The 20,720-nt window shown below is 47.6% G+C and overlaps 1 protein-coding gene and 1 long non-coding RNA gene across 10 annotated transcripts in view; one reads left to right on the plus strand and one right to left on the minus strand.

The window, feature by feature from the left end:
- Positions 1-1,128: 1,128 nt before the first annotated feature.
- EVA1C (eva-1 homolog C) overlaps positions 1,129-20,720 on the minus strand; it is an 84,012-nt gene continuing 64,420 nt past the window's right edge. For 4 of the 9 annotated variants that reach the window (XM_082395074.1, XM_082395077.1, XM_082395070.1 and 1 more), the window contains 4 exons: positions 12,095-12,175; positions 10,289-10,382; positions 9,632-9,750; positions 1,129-1,700 (listed from right to left, as the gene is read on the minus strand). In XM_082395074.1, the coding sequence (XP_082251200.1) occupies positions 1,324-1,700; positions 9,632-9,750; positions 10,289-10,382; positions 12,095-12,175 (671 nt within the window). In that variant the 3' untranslated portion in view covers positions 1,129-1,323. The remainder of the gene's footprint in view (positions 1,701-9,631; positions 9,751-10,288; positions 10,383-12,094; positions 12,176-20,720) is intronic. The other 5 variants (XM_082395076.1, XM_082395078.1, XM_082395073.1 and 2 more) reach the window with 2 other exon arrangements.
- On the plus strand, positions 12,182-20,348 carry LOC309630203. Its single transcript, XR_014245530.1, has 2 exons — positions 12,182-16,919; positions 19,425-20,348. It is a non-coding gene; the product is annotated as an uncharacterized lncRNA (long non-coding RNA).

Consider the following 20,720-nt stretch of genomic DNA (forward strand, 5'->3'; position numbering starts at 1 on the left):
ACTGAGCCAGCTCCAGCACTTTGTACCGTGTGACTTGGCCCCAATACTGTCAGCCTTCAGCTTCCTCATCTACATATGCCTGCTTGCAGGGCTGATGATGAGGGAGACCTCATTCGTAGCCGACACCATCATTTTAATGCTCTAAGTCCCCTAGGACAAGAAAGAGAAAAAAATTCTTTTCTTATTCTACTCCACAGCTATAAGCCTCCTGTCCACCAGGGGGGGCCTTCTAAAAGAAACCATCACCAGTTCTCCCACCAGGAATCTGTTTCCTTAACTTCTTTTTCTTTTACTTCTTCACCTGCCCCTCCCCCTAATATGGTAGGACCTATTTTTTTGCAATAATTTGAAAGGTAGCTCTACTTGATCCTTGCCCACAGGCTGCTGGGGAATCTGGTCGACTGTTTTTTACCACTAGAAACTCTGTAGTTTTAATCTAAGTCAGGGGTCAGCAAGCTTTTCCTGCAAGAGTAAATGTTTTAGGCGTTATAAACCATAGTTTATTTACAAAATCAAGAGGCAGGCCAAATCCGGTCTACTGCCTGTAGGCTACTGGGCAGCCCATGAGCTAAGAATGGCTTTTACATTTTAAAATAATTGATTAAAAAAAGAGAAATATGTGACATACGAAAGTTAATTTCAGATTGCAGTTTCCACAAATAAAGTTTTATTGAAACACAGCCATGTTCATTCATTACCTATTAGCTGTGGCTGCTTTTGAGCTCCAGTGTCAGAGGTGAGTAGTTGTGGCAGACCTATCTGACCTACGATGCCTAAAATATTTATTATCTTTCCCTTAAAAAAAAAAAACAAACTTTGCCAATCCCTTCTCTAAACAAATTATGTTAGTGATTAAAGTCTACCACCAGTGAACATGGAGTGACTGAACTCACGCTTGCCATTGTGAATATTAGTATAATTCTTTTACGGATAGATAGGGATCTTCTGTTTACCCATCTGTAAAACGATAATGACAGCACCATCTCACAAAGTTGTCGTGAGCATTAAATGACTTAATACATGAAAAGCAGCTAGAACAGTGCCTGGCATTATAAGTGCTCAATAAATGTGAACTCTAGTTCTGTTAGAATATAGACATGAATTTAAATAAATACAGAAAACCAAGACTTCTTCCCTCCATATTTATTTTGAAATGTGCTGTAAACAGTTTGAAATGTCCCTTTAAGAGCTTTCTGGCTTCCCCAGTATTGGACGACATGACAAATTCTCCTTCATAGAAGGTACGAGTGAAACAGAACTGGAGGGGCATTTTCAACCCTTCCCTCTTCAGAAAGTGTGATCACATCAAGATGCATCTGGTTTTCAGTAGAACTGGCCCATGTTTCTTGGGAGTGAAGTGTCCAAACCACTGTTCATCCATATTTCCTGGATGATTTGCTCCCTGCGCTCAATCCTTTCTGCCAGCTCTGCAGCCTCTATGGAACTGCAGACAGGATATGTAGTCCTACGAAACTCCGACAGTTCCCCTGGAAAATCGGAGTCAGAGGAGTCCTCCTCCCCCTCCTCATCCTGGCTGTCCTCCTCGGCTTTGTCGCTTCCTGGCACCAGGTGCTCCCTCGCCAGCTGCAGCTCCTGGAAGTCCTTGGTGCAGGACACTCTGATGACCAAGGCACACAGTGTGAGTGCCAGACCAATGCAAACACTGGACACGAACAGCAGGGCAGCTCTTTCAGGGTGGGCTGTATGGGAAAGAGAACACGTCAGGACATGGAAGGGCTGTCAGTCTTCACCAGGCCAAAGTCCCATAGAAGCAGATATATGCAGTCCTGGACAGCATCTCTGAGACCATCCACACCTAACTGATCATATACCCCCACTAATAAAAAAAAAAAAAAGGTTTGGAGCATATATAGTCAATATATGTATGTTTATAAGAGGATACATAGCAAAGGACCTGAGAAGCTGGGCCCTCCTGAGACCAAATGCAGATCTGTCATTCACTAGTAGTGTGACTTTTGGCAAATTACATCACCTCTCTGTGCCTCAGTTCCTTCGCCTGTAAAATGGAGCCAAAAGCCCCTTTCTGTCAGAGTTAATTCCTGTGAAGCTCTCAGAACACTCAATGACATGTAACAAATGTTCAATAAACTGTTAGCTATTATTAATAGTAGTAAATTTTGAAAAATTAATTTACATATAAAATATATATATGAATGTAAGTACTAATATAGTAAATGTTACAAAGCTTAATTTCTTTTAGATTAAAAAATAAATATAAATAAAAGTTCTGGTAGTAAAAGTTCAACCTCCAAATGACTGTACAATAGAAATAGAAATAATGCTAATTTGTACTATGTACCCTGGTCTAAATCTTTACATATGTTTAATCCTTACATTAACCCTGAGTGGAAAGGACTATTACTTTTCAGCTGTGTACCCCTTGAGGTGTGAGCACTGCCATTTTGGGAAGTAATGATCCAGCTAACTTCCTCATAATATAGGTCGGGAGTTGACAGATTTTTCTGACTCTTCTGTCAAAAGGTCAGATAGTACATATTTTAAGTCTTTGTGGGCCATACAGTCTGTGTTGCAACTACTCAGCTGTGCTGTTGTAACATGAAAGCTGATACAGGTGTGGCTGTGTTCTAATAAAACTTTATTTACAAAATCAGCCCGTGGGCCGTACTTTGTGGATCACTGATACAGAGACTCAAGCTGAGGTGTAGCGGAGCCACTGTCTGAGCTCAGCTGGCCTCTTTAGGTGGAGCCAGGACAGAAATCCAGCTCCTAAGCTGCGAGCAGCTTGTGAGATGTGCACTGGCATTTGCTCCTACGTCTCGATGGAACCAGCCTCCTCCAAGGCACATGGCCTCCTCGTTCACTAGACTTGAATATAATGATGACTGTTGTCTTCACTGCCTCGGTCCTTCCCCAGAGGTGCAGACTGGAGGTTCAGAACTTGACAGTTGTTAAGTTTCATGTACAGTCAAGGGATCCAGCCGCTGTGATCTGACGGGAGAGATCTAAGTGGGACACGTTATCTTCTTGAAACATGCAACTTCCCCATTCGGCTTCCTTCACTCGCAGCTCAAGTCACTGGACTCAAATGTCCTTTGTTGCCGTCGCCCCTACGAGCACCATCTCATCACTCTCTCTAAGACACAGAAGTCTGAATGCAGAACTGATTTTGGCCAGGGGAGGGGCAGTGAGCTGTGTCTGTAGTGCTATTAATAACGATATATTTTTCCTAAGGGTCAAGGTATTTTGAAGATTTGGTCAGATAGAGACACACATCCTTTGTGTCGTGTTCATTTCTGCGAGTGGTGGTAGAACAGGGAATGGGAGACTGGCATTTGGGACACAGTCATTAAACCGTAAAGCACAAAATGATGCTAATACCCGAGGCCCTGATCTGATGGGGCAAATCGTTTCTCCTTCTCCCCCTGCACATCAAAGCCTCTGCTGGGAGTGGACTCATCACTCCCAGCTTCACTCTCACCTCCCTTTCCTTTGAATCCTCCTTTCCTCTCCCCGCTGCCTCCGCCCCCCCCCCCCCTTCCCAAGCCTCCTGGCCACGGTCCTCTCCAGCCCTTCCTGTCCTCATGGACTCGGATACGGGCTTTCTGTGCAGCACAACTCATCTCCTCCTCCTCCCGGGAAAGCGTAAGCCTTGAGCCCACTGACAGCCACGCCTGTAGCCATCACCTCCTGCAGTGCCTGTACGGAGCGCTGCCGATGGGCGAATGGAGTCCCATCCACTTGTAACCTTTTCCAGCCATCCCGGTTCAGGACAGGGCCAGCTCCAGGCAGAAAGATTCCACGCTGGTCAAGCTTCTGGGAGACAATGATCACCCAGAGCCCCCTTCTCTCCTCGCCCACGAGACCATCACTCCCAGCGGTGGTCTCATGGGTGAATCAGGTACTCAGGCCAGGATCGAGGAGGATTCAAGGTCTGGCTCTGCCCCAGACAGGTGGGTAACTATGGGCTAGTTACTGCCCCCCGCTCCTTTCCCATCTCTACTTCTTTTTAAAGACTCCAGGTGGACAGAATTAAACTCACCATAATCCTCAGGATATGACACATTCTCTTTATCCATCAATATGTGGCCTTCCTTTATGTTTATTTATTTAATGAATTACTTGAAATTCTGTAATCAGCACCCGCGCTGTGAATAAGCCCCCCACGTGGGAGTTAGAGCCTTGACAATAACCCTGTCTAACCTGTGGGTTCCCCTCCCCCCAGCCTCCTCCCATCAAGGTAGCTACCACCTGAATTCCATGCTCATTACTCCTCCACTTGTCTTTTTACATAGCTTATCACATCTCTATGTATTCCTAAAAACTTTATGAAAAAGGTGTAACGTTACAGTGTTGGGAGTTTGGTGTTTGTTTTTAACTTAACAGTATACTGCTGCATGTTATTCCGCTATCTTGACTACACTGTGGTTTATTCACTCACTCTCCTGCTGATGGGCATCTGGGGGGCTGCCAGGTTTCTGTATGTGGGCTTTGTAGCTGTGACCATTCCTGTAAATGTCCCTGGTGAATACCTGCAAGTGTCTGTCTCGGGTGCTGACCTAGGAGGGCAATTGGATGAGTTGTAAGGCATGTGAATTGGGGAAATACTGCCAACGCGGTTTCCAAAGTGGCTGCAATGCATGAGGAATCCTGCAAATCCTCATCTTCTCCAGCACTGAGTATGGACAGGCTTCTAACATTCTTCCAGTCATATGAGTATAAAATTGTATCTCACTACGGCTTGACTTGTATTTCCCTGATCCCCAATTACGTATACATCTCTTCAGATACTTACCTAGTCCCTCTTCGCAAAATGCTGTCTCATGTCATGTGCCCACTTTTAAATGGGGTTGTGTGTGCTTTTCTTCTTACACATAAAATATATCTCTATCTATCTATAGTTTCTATATATTCTTGATATTGATCATTAGACAGTATATACATTGTGAATATCTCTGGGTAAGTGGCTTGTATTTTCCTTTCATTAAGGTGTCTTTTGATCTAGTGAATTTATCTGAAAAACAGGAATGATAACACTTCTCTTCTCCATCCTCCCCAACCCCAGCTGGTCTCCCCTCTCCTCTCTTGCCCCTCTCATCCATCTTCCCCACTGTGGCCACTGTAATCTTTTTAAAAATGCACATCAGATCACATCATTGCCCTACTTAAAACCTATAAACGGTCCCCCTCCTCCCGTAAGGTAAAAATCAAACCCAGACCACTGCCTACGAAGCTTGCTAGGACCTGGTCCATGGAACTACCCTCCCCAAGTTCAACTCCAAAGACTCATCCCTCTGCTTTCTGCTTTCCCACCCACGGGCCTCTCTCCATCCCTCACAGGGGCCAGACGGCTTCGCACCTTGGTGCTTTTGCACGTGCTGTTCCTTCTGCCTGGAATGTTCTTTCTCCCTTCTTCATCCAGCCCTCCGTGACCCCACCCCCAGTCTGGACCAGGTCTCCCCTGTCATTAGGTCTCATAGCCTCTGGAATGTCACTAAGTTGCTGAGTGTGTTTTGTCCTCCCCGCCCCACCCCCCCACCATAGAATGCAAGCTCCGTGAGGACTGGGACTGAACTGCCTTGTTCTTCACCAAATCCCCAGTGCCTGGCCCAAAGCAGGGGTGACACAGCTATCTGCTGAGTGCTTGCAGGGAGGGGTCGTGGGTCTACGGCATTAGGCTTGGTGCCCTGTGGGTCAGGGGCTCCATAATGCTAGTTGCCTTTCTTCCTCTCTCCCTCTGCTCTCGGGGAGGGAGGGTCTGGATTCTATTGCCAGGAGCACTTCTCACTCATCAGACCCTAGGTGCCTCTTGGCTCAGGTGTACCTCCTGCCAAGTGATCACTCTTCAGGCCATGTTTACACCAAGTCTGCTAAGATCCAATAATCAAAGATGGAGAATATGGCAACTCTTGGAAAGCCCGTTGGAAACAAGGCTTCCTAGTCACCTGAACCAACTAGTCTGATGTCACAGAATCACCAGATCTTAGTTAGATGGAGCCCTGGTGGTGAGCTGGCTCAACTCCTCCTGTCACAGCCATTTAATCCGTCCACAGCCGCTGCTTGGCTGGGACCCCAAGCTCGGGCCAGGGTTCTCTCCAAAGCCCCAGGCTTTAAACTAAGGGGATACCACCTGTTTTCTAAAATCAATTGGACCACTTTAGGCTATTATACTGAATGTGTTCTGTTAAAATAAAGGCATTAGTCTCCTTGTCAAACAGAATCTTCACACTGTGCTATTGTTGGTCTTATTCTCATTTTAGTCTTAGTTCATCACAGGCTCAAGTGAATGGCTTTAATTTCATCAGCGGTAGCAAGCCCTCGGGAATCTCACCATGGTGGCCCGTGGCCTTTAAGGCCCCTTGACCCTTAGATCCCTGGTCTGGAGCCAACACAAGCTCCAGTTCAAACTTATTTGTGTCCAAATAAGACACCGAGAGGCTGGGGCGAGGGTTCCACCCCTTGGGGCCCTGCTACCGTCAGGTGAAAGCACAAAGAGTATTGGGCCTGGTCTGACAGCACTTAGGGACGTGATAATAACTTTCTGTCATGGAACCAAAGATTAGAGGCCGTGGGAACACTTCAGAATCCACACCTATGTGACAAGGTGGCGCTGATTTCCCATCGTCCTCCCTGACAGGGGATCGTGTAACTTCAACTTTGGAATGTGTTATGATACTTCTATTTCAATGGGGGTTTGCCTGATAGCCTGGAGTTTCTTTCATATGAAACAATGATGCCCTCCCAACTCAGGAGAAGCACTGCTTTCTCACCCACGGCCCCAGTTACCCCATGCACCCCGCAAGTCCACAGTGAGCGCTTCCAGAGGCCGAAGACACACACAGGCCCAAGCCCAAGGCGGGGGCTGAAATATTGGGCCACTAGGGCACTCAATAAAACACTAACTAGGTGGAATGGAGGACATCAAGTTCTGAACCAGGCTGTCTAAATAAGTCTCCTTCAGAACAATCTGCAGAGGTACGACGGCTGAGCCAGCTAACTGCCTTCTGCAAACCTCCAACACACACACACACACACACACAAACACACACACACACACACACACACACACACACACACACAGGCACCACTTTCCATTTCCCTAATATCAAAAATTCTCTATGAGTTTCTTCAGACCCATGATCTAAATTCTAGAATGAATTCAAGGAGTAGGTCTATATTATTGAGAGGAGGGTAAATTCTAACACTCCTAAGAAAATGTCTCACAGATCATTTAAATGGCCCAAAGCAAAATCGTTCATCAGGGACCCTTGGATATCCTTGTGTCCATTCCACCAGCCTCTGTGTCTCAACATCCCAGGACAGGCCCCTTGATTCTGGGTTCTGGTCTGCTGGTCCTCCATGTGAACTTGGCTGCACTAATGCAGCAAAGCTACCTACAGCCTGACCTGGGGAAACGTCCTTCTGGATTTGCTCAATCTACTGTCTATTTAGCTGATTTTGCCAGAATCTTCCCAGCTCACTCTTGGCGGCTCCTGTTGGAGTCCCTCCTGTAGGAGGGTCTCCTCCCTTTGGTGGGTGCCCAGGGACCCCAGTCCAGCCTTCAGGTCATATCCCTGCAACAAGGATAAGGATGCCACTGAGAGTTGGCTGGGGCACCGCTTTCTAACGACGATGAGGGTGACGCTCTCAATGTGTGACGCTCGTGTTGAAACAGCTCAGCCTGACGTCCTGCCCTTCACTGCAGTGTGCTGGCCTGCCCCGTGAGGAGGACGAGGTGGGCTGGGGACCTCTAGAGTGACCACCCAGAGAGTGACATGCCCAGGAAATGCACCAGCAAGTGCAGATGTCCCTGTTTCCCTAAGACTTCGTGAGCCTCTGTGATTTGACAAATGAACTTCTATAGCAACTTCATTTCACTAACACATGACACCACACATTCAGAGCCTCTTTCTCTTTGACATGAAATTTCGGCTTGGTTGCGGCTTGCTGAGTTGAACGTGCTTAAACACCCCTCTATAAAACCAAATAACAACCCACCAAGTCCTTATATGCCTTAAAAATTGAATACCTACAAACAGCGAATACAGGGTGATGATTAGGTACAGGATAGCTCATGACACCAGAGGAGGACTCTTCATATGGTCATTTATTAACTACTTACTGTGCATCTACTCTGTGCCAGCTCTGTCCCAGGCAGTAGGATATGACAATGACTAAGGTGACAAACATCTGTACTTGAAATAGTTAATGTCTAGTGGAGAGATGGGTGTTTAACAAATAAATCTCTCCAACAACTTCTGGGAGTGATGAGTGTGTAAAAGGTTAGACAGGGATGGAGGCAATCTAATTTAGATCACTCGAGGTCATGAGTCATGTCCATCCTTCAAAATTCTGAAAGGCATACGTCTCTCTTGGAGAAGCTGGAGGGCAGGTTTTATATCTGCTGAGTCTGAATCCTGCCCTGTCGCCAGCCACTTGGTGTCCTCAGGCACCTGGCTCAACTCCTCTGAGCCTCGGCTTCCCTGTGTGCAGAATAGGGGATAAGAGTCCCTCTCTCAGGGTCACTACTATGGACTGTATTGTGTCCCCCCCAGATTCATGTGTTGAATGAATGTGACTATATTTGGAGACAGAACCTATAAGGAGGTAATTACAGTTCAATGGGGTCATACGGGTGGGGCCCTGATCCAAAAGGATTAGTGTCCTTATAAGGAGAGACACCAAGGGGAACCTAAAATATGACATAAATGAACATATCTATGAAACAGCAACAGACTCATAGGCATAGAGAACAGACTTTTAGTTGCCAAGGGTGAGGGAGGGTGGGGGAGGGATGGACTGGGAGTTTGGGATTAGCAGATGCAAACTATTATATATAGAATGGATAAACAACAAGGTCCTACTGTATAGCACAGGGAACTATATTCAGTAGCCTGTGATAAACCATAATGGAAAAGAATATGAAAAAGAATGTATATATATGTAGAACTAAATCACTTTGCTGTACAGCAGAAATTAACACAACATTGTAAATCAACTATACTTCAATTAAAAAAAAAAGAGAGAGACACCTAGAGCTCTCTCTCTCTCTCTCTTTCCCTCCCTGCTGTGTGAAGACATAGGGGGAAGGCAGTTGTTTACAAGCCGTGAAGAGAGCCCTCACCAGAAACCAAGCCTGCCAGCCCCTTGATCATGGCCTTCCAGCCTGGAAGAAAATACAGTTCTGTTGTTTAAGCCACCGGGCCCATGGTATCTTGTTATGGTTGCCTGAGCTGACCAAGACAGTTGTTGAGAGGAACTGACAGGGTCCAGAATGGCCGCATCACATAAGCAGCCTCCTAGTTCCTCCTCTGTGTGAAGGATTTTCATGATGTCTTTCCTCCAAGGGGCTCTCCGGGGACTTTGAAAATATGTGATATTTTCAACAATAAAAATCCTTACATCTCTTAACTTTGACAATTGTCCGGAACAGCAAGAAACAGAAATGGGAGGGTGGTTAGAAAAGAGAAGATCCTCAACAACCACACAACCACCACACAGGGAGGATATTGGTAAGAAGGTCCCAAGACTGTTCTATCTCCTGTGTTGAGATGTTTCCTTAAGCCTTTATTTTCTTCTGAGGAAGGCTTACTCCAAACAGCCCCAGCTCTGGCAGGTCTTGAGTAAGTAATGCTGTAATGCATTGTATTACCATGTATTTTACAAAAGTCTTCAGAGGTTTTGGCTCTCTGAACAGAGTCAGGCAGGCATTGTCGAAAGTTGCAGAGTTGACATTCCAAAATACGGTCTCTCCAGAGGTGAGCAGCGAGGCTGGTGAGGAAAGGTAGCATGCACCATGAGCAATTTGGGCTCTGCTAATTAAGGAGGGCTGAGTCTGATTGATCCTTAAGGGGAAGATTATCAAGGGAAACCTTGGAACCGTGAGAAGTAATGCTGGTCACTCAGAAAGGGGCTCTCCTTTCACAGAGCATGACCTGTTTTGTTCACTAAGTCATCTTTCAGCCCAATTTTCTTCCAGCCAAGGGTGGAATTCAATAATCCTATGCCCTTCCCAAATTTTAGAGCTGGAAAATGCATTCCTCAGCTTCCTACTTTGCAAAGCAGAAAATTCCCATGGAGCCCAACTGCTACATAGTGTGACTTTAGCCTTTGCTACTTCCCTATGTGGTTCTCTTGTTGGTTGCCAGTGGCAACCATACCTAAATTCGGGCCTCTGTGTTTCTGGATTGTAGAAGATGGCAGTTGCTGTGTCAAACTTAAAGTCCTTTTTCTTTAGCCATCCAAGTGTTGTAATTAAACAGAGCATTTGTGAGTAAGAATACAGTAAATCCATTATTAATTCACTGACCTACCTCGAAGGTAAGCAAATGCTGCCAGGGAGTGGCTGACAATAATTCCATCTTTCCTCAGAACTCTTGGTTTCCTCGGGTCAAAGTTTATACCTGTTTCGTAAAAAATGCAAGACCGATTAATCACAACTGTTCACAGTATGCGTTTTTTCCTAATCCAGGACTGCCATCATAAATAAAAAGTCATAGAGATCCAATAAGTGGGCCTCTGACAAAATTGGGGAAGACTAAGCCAGGAAGAGCATTTAGTAAGCAGTCTCTGAAAATATTAAGTGATAAAAGGGATTCAGAAATTCTAAAATGTGTTGGTTCCAACTTCATTCATCTACTCTACTGCAGAAGGGAACACATTTATTTTCCCATTTTAAAGGCAATGGCATACATCATGCCTCTGGGAGATTTAATAATGTCCCACTTAACCACAGAGCTGCTGTCTGCTCTGTTGACCACAGATAAGAAGGCCTGGAATTATGGAGGTAGGTTGTGTTGGGCTACTTTTTTGGAAATGAAGCAAAATACAGGGCAGATCTGGCTTCGGACGCCTGGTTAAGTTGCTGTGATGGAGCTTAGGGAGCCCCTGATGGGGTAGCCTAAGGGCCCTGGGGACCCCTGGGAATGTCAGACATGGCTCTCAGGCCTCCACTCCAGGGGGACCAGGATATTCATGGGATCTGGGTGGGAGCCCTGTTAGAAAGAGCAGAGGGGCTGGGAGAGGCTGGGAGAAGCAGAGCCTGGTGGAGAGCTGGAGGGCTGGAACTAGGAGAACATAGGATACTAACAATAGTTATCTCTAAGCTTTGAGACTAAGGGTGAGCTCTATTTCTTGGTGCTTTCCTGTGTGCTCCATAACAAGCACACTTTAGTTTTTTTCTTAGGGGGAAAAACTTCATAAATGTAATTAAAGTAACACAAGACAAATTCTCAACCTGCAAAGTGCAATATCTTATATAGATTGTCTTGGGGGGCCTCTGTAATTTCTATCAAGAGCCCCAAGGGTCTGAACTCCATTCTAGATTTGATAAGAAAACCAAAACGTTCATCCCCTTATTTACAAAAGTCCGGTGAAAACCTCAAGAAGAAGGGCACATGTGGATGGAGGCCCGCAGGTCCAGCCTGGGTGTGGCCCACCCAGGTTCCCTATGGCAGAGGTCCCCACCCCCTGGGCCACAGACTGGTATCAGTCTGTGGCCTGTTAGGAACTGGACCGCACAGCAGGAGGTGAGCGGAGGTGAGCAAGTGAAGCTTCATCTGTATTTACAGCCGCTCCCCATCACTTGCATTACCGCCTGAGCTCCGCCTCCTGTCAGCATTATGGTGAGTTGTATAATTATTGTATTATATATTACAATGTAATAATAATAGAAATAAAGTGCGCAATAAATGCAATGTGCTTGAATCATCCCGAAACCATCCTCCCCCAAGCCCCGGTCTGTGGAAAAATTGTCTTCCACGAAATCGGTCCCAGGTGCCAAAAAAAGGTTGGGGACCACTGCCCTATGTGATCCTCTTTCCAACGAGCTTATTGGATAATCCAGGAACCCCAGATTTATTTCTGAGCAGATCTTTTTTCAAGGTGATTTTTCTTTTAGGAAATAAGAGAGGGAATGGAAGGGGGATTTATCCTACTTATAATTTAAAACACAAAATGTTGGTCACCATTTGCAACCATCTGCCACAGCACTGCCATTCTCAGAGCTGGCAGCTCACACACCTTCCATCCTAACCAGTATGCACCCACCTGCTGTCACATGGGGCTGTTCACCTTTACTTAAAGAGAAATGCTGGTAGTAAGCCATAAACCTTACCATAGTCACCGTCTTTCTGTTTCACAGAAGGTTTTAGATTAGCAACGGCTGGATCGATCGCTGTGAGTATATTCTTGGGAACTAAAAACCAAAAAGAAATATTTTAAATACTTTGTACACATAATACAACTTTAAAATGCAATGTAGATAAGACAAAAAAAGATCAATTTTCAAATCAGTACATAAATCACTCTGCTTGTCCAATACACTCACATACATACACCAACGGTACCCATGTGATCATCAAATGTCCCAGAAAGGTTAAACTTTAGGCCTATCTTGCAGTATTTAAAAAAAAAAACATGGAGAACAAATAAACAAGATATGGCATATCTATCCAATAGAATGATATTTAGCAATAACAAGGAATGAAGTACAATCATCTTTCGGTATCCTTGGGGGATTGGTTCCAGGACCCACCTTGGATACCAAAATCCAGACACTCAAGTCCCTTATATACATGGCATATGATTTGCATGTAACCTATGCACATCCTCCCGTGTACTTTAAATCATCTCTAGATTCCTTACAATACCTAATACACTGTAAATGCTATGTAAATAGTTGTAAATACAATGTAAATGCTATGTAAATAATCGTCAGTGTGCAGGAAATTCAAGTTGTGCTTTTTGGAACATTCTGGAATTTTTTTCCCGAGTATTTTCAGTCTGTGGTTGGTTGAATCCACAGATGTGCAACCCACAGATACAGAGGACCGACTGCACTGACACCTGCTACGACACGGATGAACCTCAAAAACATTATGCTCAGTGAAAGAAGCCAGACACAGAAGACCACATATGGTATGATTCCATTCATAGGAAATCTCCAGAAAAAGGTAAATTTATAGAGACAGAAAGTAAATTCGTGGCTGCTGAGGACAGGGGTGGGGATGGGGACTGACCGCAAATGGGCGTGAGAGAACTTTGGGGATCTTGGAAATGTTTTAAAATCGGAGTGTGGTGAAGGCTGCACATCTCTGTCAATCTACCAGAAATCACTGGATTGTTTTTACTTAAAACGGGTGAATTTTAAGGTATGTAAATCACACCTCAATAACGCTGTTCACTCTGAACATCAACTTCCCTGAGATACAGTGAAACAAAATGAATGGAACCAACTCCAAACCCATCACTGACCTCTCCCAGCTGCGATTCCACTTTTTGTTCACCCTCTCTAACTCACTGCTTCCTTAATAAGCCTGCAGAGAATTAGAAGTCTCTGTGCTAGAATGCAGCTCTCAGTATTATAAGAAAGGATGACAGAAAGATGAAGACAGAGGGCAGTGAAATAGACTCCTTTGGAAGATGGTTAAAGATTCTTCCAAACGGACCCTGAGAATAAACCATCCGGATCTCAAGACCCTCCAGGCAAAGCGGACGAGATGGTAGCAGGAGCCGAGCAGGGGGGCAAAGCAAGAATTCTGAAGGCCCAGCGCACTGCAGCCAGCTGGGAGAAGGGAGAGGAAACCAAATGTTTTTGCTGCAGAAAACTATTTTTGTTTGTTCTTCGGCTCAGCTGGTATCTGGGAGAAGTGGCAACAGGAAATAGAAGTGAAGCCAATACAAACCGGGCAAGTTGAACTGCACTGATTTTTTGGAAAAGAGCTGGTAAGCCATCTTCAGCAGCAAGAAAACCTCATTTCCTTTCTCAAAGTGCTTAACAGAAGTCTTTTGGGGATGTCCCAGGATCAACAACCAGAGGACGTTCCTAAATTGTGAATTTTCCACGTGCAGGAGGCCCTGGCGCCTTTGTGACCATCAGCAGCGAGGGTCATTTTCCAGGGCGGCACAGTGATGGTGACAGAGGCGGTGGAAGCTGTCCACTCCTCCCCCAGGAATGCCCCGTGGCCGACCAAGGGGCAGGCACAATGCTGCTCCTGGGACGCCGGCAGTGCCCCAGACAGCTGGGCTGTGCTGCCCCAGGTGCTTTCTGATAAGCAACCTCTCCATCACTTCTGCGCCCTGATTCCCCGGCAGGAGTAAGTCCTCTCTGCAGGAGTGGTGCTTCTTTCCCACGTCTGCCTCTTGGCTTGTAGTCAAGATACAGCCGGAGGAGGGCTGGTCTCCCTACAAATGCCAGGGGCTTTCCAGCGCGAGAAGGAGGAATTGCTTGGAGAGGAATGAGCTTTGCAGGATAAAACATTAAATCGCCTGTGTATGCCGTAGGCTCACGTCAGGGAACTTGCTGATTTACTATGTGAAAATGGCTCTCGTACTGGGAGAATCTTTTAGGATCTTTAAGGTAACAACAGGTGTCAACACACCTGTCAGATTCTCGTATCTCCTGTTTCAAACTGATTCCGAACGAGGACAGGGAGTGGGTGTCATTTACTACCACCCCTAAACCCGTCCCTCTCTGCTTGAGGTCCATTTGTGAAAATGCCAGCAAACCCCTTTTCACGGAGCTCCCACCACGTGCCGGACCCCGTGCTCAGCGTTTAAACAGTGCCTCTCGTGCAGTCCTCTTAGTGACCCATGAAGATGCGTGTCATTCCCATTCCTGCAGATGGGAAAACTGAGGCTCAGAGATGAACCAATCACCTAGCAAAGGGCGAAGCTTCAACCCCTGGTCTCACTCACATATGCCCTTACTCTTTTCTGTGATGTTGGGACGTTCGGCCTTTGGGAATCGGATAAAGGATTGTTTTAAAGGATTATAAAGATGGCAAAACAACTCCCACTCAGATAGTCCCTCTCAAGCCTGTTAGGTGAAACCAGAGATGATGATTCTAATGGGCTCCAAAGGTTCGCTAAATTTAGGCATGCCCCCTTCCTGAAAATTTTTTTCCTGAATAAATCCGTGTCAAGCCTGGATCCAGGTAGACTTTAAGAAAGAAGCCTCCACAGGTTGAAATTCGAGCCGCAAATAATTTTTCACATCAGAGACAAAAAAGATCTCTGCTTTACTGTTCCTCCCTCTCAATAGGTACCCAGATTGCATGAGCACCTCCGAATCCTGTCACTCCCCCCATCCCGCCTGTCCCAAACCTGCAGCACCTATTCCTCCTGTCCCCAGTTCTGGCACCTTCTATTCTTCCTGTTCCCCAATCCTAGCACCTACAGAGGGGGGTACCCCAAATTCTGGTACCACCATCCCTCTTGTCCCCAGATCCTGGCATCCATTCCTTTTACACACAACCCTGGTACTGAAACAGAGCAGGACCTTATGGTCTTTGTCCCCTGTGTCCTCTGCCTGTCCTTTGTCTGTGGAAAAACTTTAGGCAAAGAATAAGTTTAATCAGAGAAGTGAGAAAATGCAGAAAGAAAGGAAAACAGTCAAAGGAGACCAAATAATAATAGTTTAGTCATTAAGCATAGTCAAGGACTTTTAGTTCCTTCTCAAGGGCTATAGATGATATTCTGAGCCATATCCTGTGAGCTGTCTTATGGATACTGAAACCCCCGCCAGGCGGGAGAAGTTAACTACGTGATGACCAGACTGTAGCCATGACGTAAGGTGTCATAATTCCGAGAATTGGCTTCAAGGAAATGGGAACAAACCGACCCTGGAAGTGAAGATTAATTGTACTTAAAACAATCAAGATGACGCTGGTCAGACCATCGATGACCAAGTTCAAGATGACCGTCAGAGCTGCCTGTGCTGTTTCTGCATGGAGCTCTCTCCTTCAGCCTATAAAAGCTCTTGCCCTCTGATTGTCATTTGTGGGGGGAGTCGGCCTTTGGACCGGCATCCCCTCCCTCCCGCCCCACGTAGGTTGCCGGCATCCAAAAGAAAGCACGCTTCCCTTTCCACCAACCTGGCCTCTTGACTGGCTTTTAAGCAGCAAGCAGCCGGACCCCACTTTCGGTTACAGTACCACCATCGCTCCTGCCCCCAAATCCTGGCACCCATCTCCTGGGAGGAGCTGCAGGCCCCCGGCTGAGGCCCACGTGTTTCCTGTCCCTCTCAGGAACTGTCAGGGCGGGGATGCTGGCTGTGCCTCTGTCTTGGTGACCCTCAAGGACCAGTGGCTGTGGACCCAGCGAGAAGCCCTCCCCGTGGGGATGAGGGGAGAGCGGGCCGTTCTCCAGGTCTGCCTCCTCCTAATAGGAGGAAAGTCTGCAATCTATCCTGTCCAAGAAATGCGGCTAATAATAAAACCTGGATAAAAATTGAGAGCGAGGACCTCGTCTAGCCACGCATTAAAGAAGAGAGCTCCAGCCATGCATCTCCCAGCCCAGTCAAAGGCGAGTGCTCCGCTCTCCGAGGGGTTTGACATCAGCCAGATGCACTGCCTACAGTTCAAAAAGCAAAAGGCCCACAGCCTGAATCATTCCCCTGAGGGTACACCAAGATGCTGAAGTTCTCCACCCAGCCTACGAGCAATGAGGGAGGGAAAGGCAGGATTAAAGGAAGCTATAAAATAGGGAGGAGTGTTCCTATCAAAATGCAAATGACTTATGTCCCCAGAGAACACCCTCCAAGGCTCCCTGCTGCCCTGAGGTACAAGCCAATCCTTAGTCGCCCATCCCCCAAGGTCCCTCTGTCCTGCTCCTGTGCTCACTTCCCAGCCTTTGCCTGCCCTTCACCTTGCTGACTCCTTACACACCTGGTCTCACTTGCCTCAGACGCCACTCCCCTGGGAAGCCCTCCTGGTCCCCCAAGTCACCAGGGCCTGGAATAACCACATAGCTCGTGAGGGCAGGGACCACATTGCTCACAGCACTGATGCACCCTCCCCCCAACCCAAGGGGTTGGGTATTTCCTGGGTGGGCACAGCAAGATTGCTGGGCAGAACAGCAAAGCCCGGTTGGACACTGCAGTTAGAAGCCAGGTGGTGGAACAGACGTCCATGGGGGTGGATCTTCCATGAGCCTCTTAGGTAAGAGCATCTTGATTTGAGTAGGGGGCTGGCTGGGCCCCTCTCTAGCAGCCATGTTTATAATCACATCACATGGTCTCTGGCCAAGGCAGATCAAAGGAGGGGGCTACTGGACCCCAGCCCAGCCAATTAAATAGCTCTCTGTTAGAAATTTGGAATTAAGTTGCCAGATTGCCAGTCTTCATATTGTTCGAACATAAAAATCTAACAGAAGAATCACTCGGGCTGTGGGGATGGCTGTATGGCATTCAGCCCAGGGTCAGAGGGCTGTCTGCAGAGGGGAGGGGGGGAGAGAGAGGGAGGGAGGGAGGGGGAGAGAGAGAGAGGGAGAGGGAGGGGGAGAGGGAGGGAGGGAGAGAGGGAGGGAGGTGGGGAGAGAGGGAGGGAGAGGGAGGGAGAGGGAGGGAGAGGGAGGGGGAGGGGGAGGGGGAGAGAGAGAGGGAGGGAGGGAGGGGGAGGGAGGGGGAGGGGGAGAGAGAGAGGGAGGGAGGGGGAGGGGGAGAGAGAGGGAGGGAGGGAGAGGGAGGGAGGGAGAGGGAGGGAGAGAGAGAGAGAGAGGGAGGGAGAGAGAGAGAGAGAGAGAGAGAGGGAGAGACAGAGGAAGAGAGGGAGGGAGAGAGAGAGAGGGAGGGAGGGAGAGACAGAGACAGAGACAGAGAGGGAGAGAGGGAGGGAGAGAGAGAGAGAGAGAGAGAGAGGGAGAGAGAGAGGAAGAGAGGGAGGGAGAGAGAGAGAGAGAGGGAGGGAGGGAGAGACAGAGACAGAGACAGAGAGGGAGAGGGAGAGAGAGAGGAAGAGAGGGAGGGAGAGAGAGAGGGAGAGAGAGAAGGAGAGAGAGGGAGAGAGAGAGAGCTGTGAGGGATGGCTGCCATCGCCATGAAGTCTCCAGCTTCAGCCCACCCTGAGGCCTTGCTTTCCTGCCCTGGCTTCTGGAGATGGCCTTCTAGCCACAGGGTACCTCCCCAACCTCAACCCCCTTTCAGCTTAAACCAGCTCAACTTGGTTTCTTCATTCATATCCAGAGAGTCCCAAGTAAGACAGATTCGCTTAGAAATTAATTTCTGACATCCTCTGTTTTTGTATCAACTCCCACATCAGTAGAACTCATTTTTTTAAAATGTAAAACCTTTCATGCCCATTTGGTAATCTAAAAAATATGCAGACATTGCAAATCATGTTTTAATGATTCAGGTTTCACAGTGAAGGGCCATCTGTCAGGGGGAGAAATAATTTTAAAATGTCAGCCACTTAGAAGGTGGTTAGCAGTTGCCTTAAAAGGCGTCTGCTTGGACGGTCGGGGCTGGGCTGGGAACATTAAGTTGCCTCTGACTGAGAGTCACCACCGCCCTTTGCGATAACTCCTGGGGAACCACGCTGACGACAGGGGGCCACTGTCCACGGTCCCACACCCGAAACCAAGACGCAAAGCCCCCTCTCCGACCTCGGCTTCCCATCCTCAAGCGGACTCACTTGGATGCCTCCCTGTGCCATCCTTCGACTTCATCCAGACCCTTCCCTGTTGCCCAGCGAGGCTGGAGGAGCCCTCTCTCCCGTGCCGGCCCTCAAGCAGCTGGTCCTGAGGGAGGGACCCACCACCGGGCAGACCAGGGTCCCCCAGAACGCTGACCGCTAACCCCCCGGGCTCTCAACGCACCCAACACCGTCACCACCGCCCTTTCTGAAGTCAGCCTGCCCTCTGGTCCCCACGGCCCTTACTTCAGACCTTCTCCCATCTCCTCAAACCCCTCTCCCTTCCCCCCAGTCCTCACAGCGGACCACCTCAGCTCACACTTATTCTGAGAAGGTTGAGAAGACAGGGGCCATGTGGTTGGAACCCCAAGCCCTCCCTCCATCCATTCCCAGAGCCTCTGCCCCACCCCGCTGTGACAAGGGACAAATCTTTCCCGCCCTTGTCACCTTCTCTGGACCCCAATCTTTCCCAAATAGGTCAGGTCTCTCCAGCACCTCGAATGTCTTCCTACTTTCCCAAACCTCTCAAATCCACCCAGTTTTGACCACGTCCTCTGGCGCCATTCGGGTCCGAGTCATTGCCTGCTGCCTTCTAACTGGTCTCTGCTTCCATCCCGCTCTAGCCCACCCTCCACCCTACAGCCAGAGTGGTCCTCTAAGGGTCTAATCATCACCAAATGACTCCCTTACGTAAAACCCTCCAGTGGCACCTCCTCCCAGGACCCTGTGGGATCTGGTCCTGGCCCCTCCCGTGCCACCTCATCTACCTTCCTCCTCACCCACCGCCCTCCTCTCTCCCACTCAGCATCTGCCAGCTCACACCTGCCCACCCCTCAGGGGACAGGGGCAAATTCACCCCAGAGGAAAGTTCTCTTTGGAAGACTTCTCCGTTCCCCCACCTCCCACCAGCTAAAAGGGCCCCTCCACTGTTATCCTTCCACATGACATCCTGTCCTTGTCAGAAGCATCATTTATCACAGTGGGTAACGACACATTTCTCTGGTTATTTGTTTAATGCCCATCTCTCTCCCCCAGCTGGTAATTCCATGAGGACACGGACAACGTCTCCTTTTCTTTTTTAACTAAAACACGCCCACAATGTGCTGAACGAGTGAATGAGGGAGAGGAAGCTTGGACTGGAACACGTGACCCCCCAGGCTCTGAAAGCCCACCTTCTCTTAGCGAAGAGGAGCCCCAGCCTGGGAACTGCTCTGGCCTCGCCTGTGAATGCACACCAGAAAATCCACCTTATTTGCAGGTTAATGTCCTGCCTTTCCTTCAACGCTCAGCTGGAGAGGCCTGAACTTACTAGAACTTCAGAGTGATCCGTCTGGTATCTTGGGGAAACTCAGCCAGAATGGGCTCCATGCTCCCCAGAGCTGCTTTCCATGGGAGCCAGAATATAGACTGGAGAGCAAGTCAAACCAGGCTTCCTGGGATGTGAGTGTGGGTGCTATTATTTTGGGAATACAATCATGTAGTCACTTGACTGTGCCTATTACAGCTTTAATACTGCAGAGGACAACGGTTTGAGCTCAGGATAGAAAAGGCTGGGGATGTAACAAAATATTATTGGGCCATAAAAAGGAATGAAGTACTGACACGTACTCCAAATAGATGAACCCTGAAAACATATACTAGGTCAAGAAGCCAGTCACAAAGAACCACATATTGTCCGATTCCATTTATATGAAATGTCCAGAAGAGGCAAATCAGTAAAGACAGAAAGTGGTGGTTGCTTAGGGTGGGACTGCAGGGTGAGGGGTGGGTCGGGAGGTGACTGCTAAAGGGTCCAGGGTTTCTTTGGGGGAGTGACGAGAAGGTTGTTAAATTAATTATGGTGGGAGTCGCACAATTCTGTGACTCTACTAAGATCACTGATTTGTATGATTAATGGGTGAATTGCATAGTTTGTGATTTATCGCTCAATAAAGCTGTTACCCAAAAAAAAAAAAGAAAGGATAGGGGTATCTGGCAGGGCGAAAGGGGTCTCCATGAGCAAAAGTATTGGGTTCTTCAGTTATGATGTTCTTTGCTTTTCCTTTGCTTCTATACTTATTTCAAAAAAAAAAAAAAAACCTCTAAAAACCAGTTCACATGTCAGGATTACAAACCAGAAATCCACGGCACCCTGTGAGGGTAATTAACACCTGATTTTTAAAGGCAGCTTTATAAAATTGGAATCGAATGAATGAGCAATTTCATTTTATTATTTGAAGACACTAGGAAAACAAAGTGATGCTGTCATGTAACATATTTAATGGCTGTGGGGTAAGCATTTGATCTGTTGGCTTAACCCCGGGGGTACGTCGATAAAACGGCTGTCAGCAG

The sequence above is a fragment of the Balaenoptera borealis genome (assembly GCF_965194805.1).
Source record: "Balaenoptera borealis genome assembly, chromosome: 5".
Classification (NCBI taxonomy): Eukaryota; Metazoa; Chordata; class Mammalia; order Artiodactyla; family Balaenopteridae; genus Balaenoptera; species Balaenoptera borealis.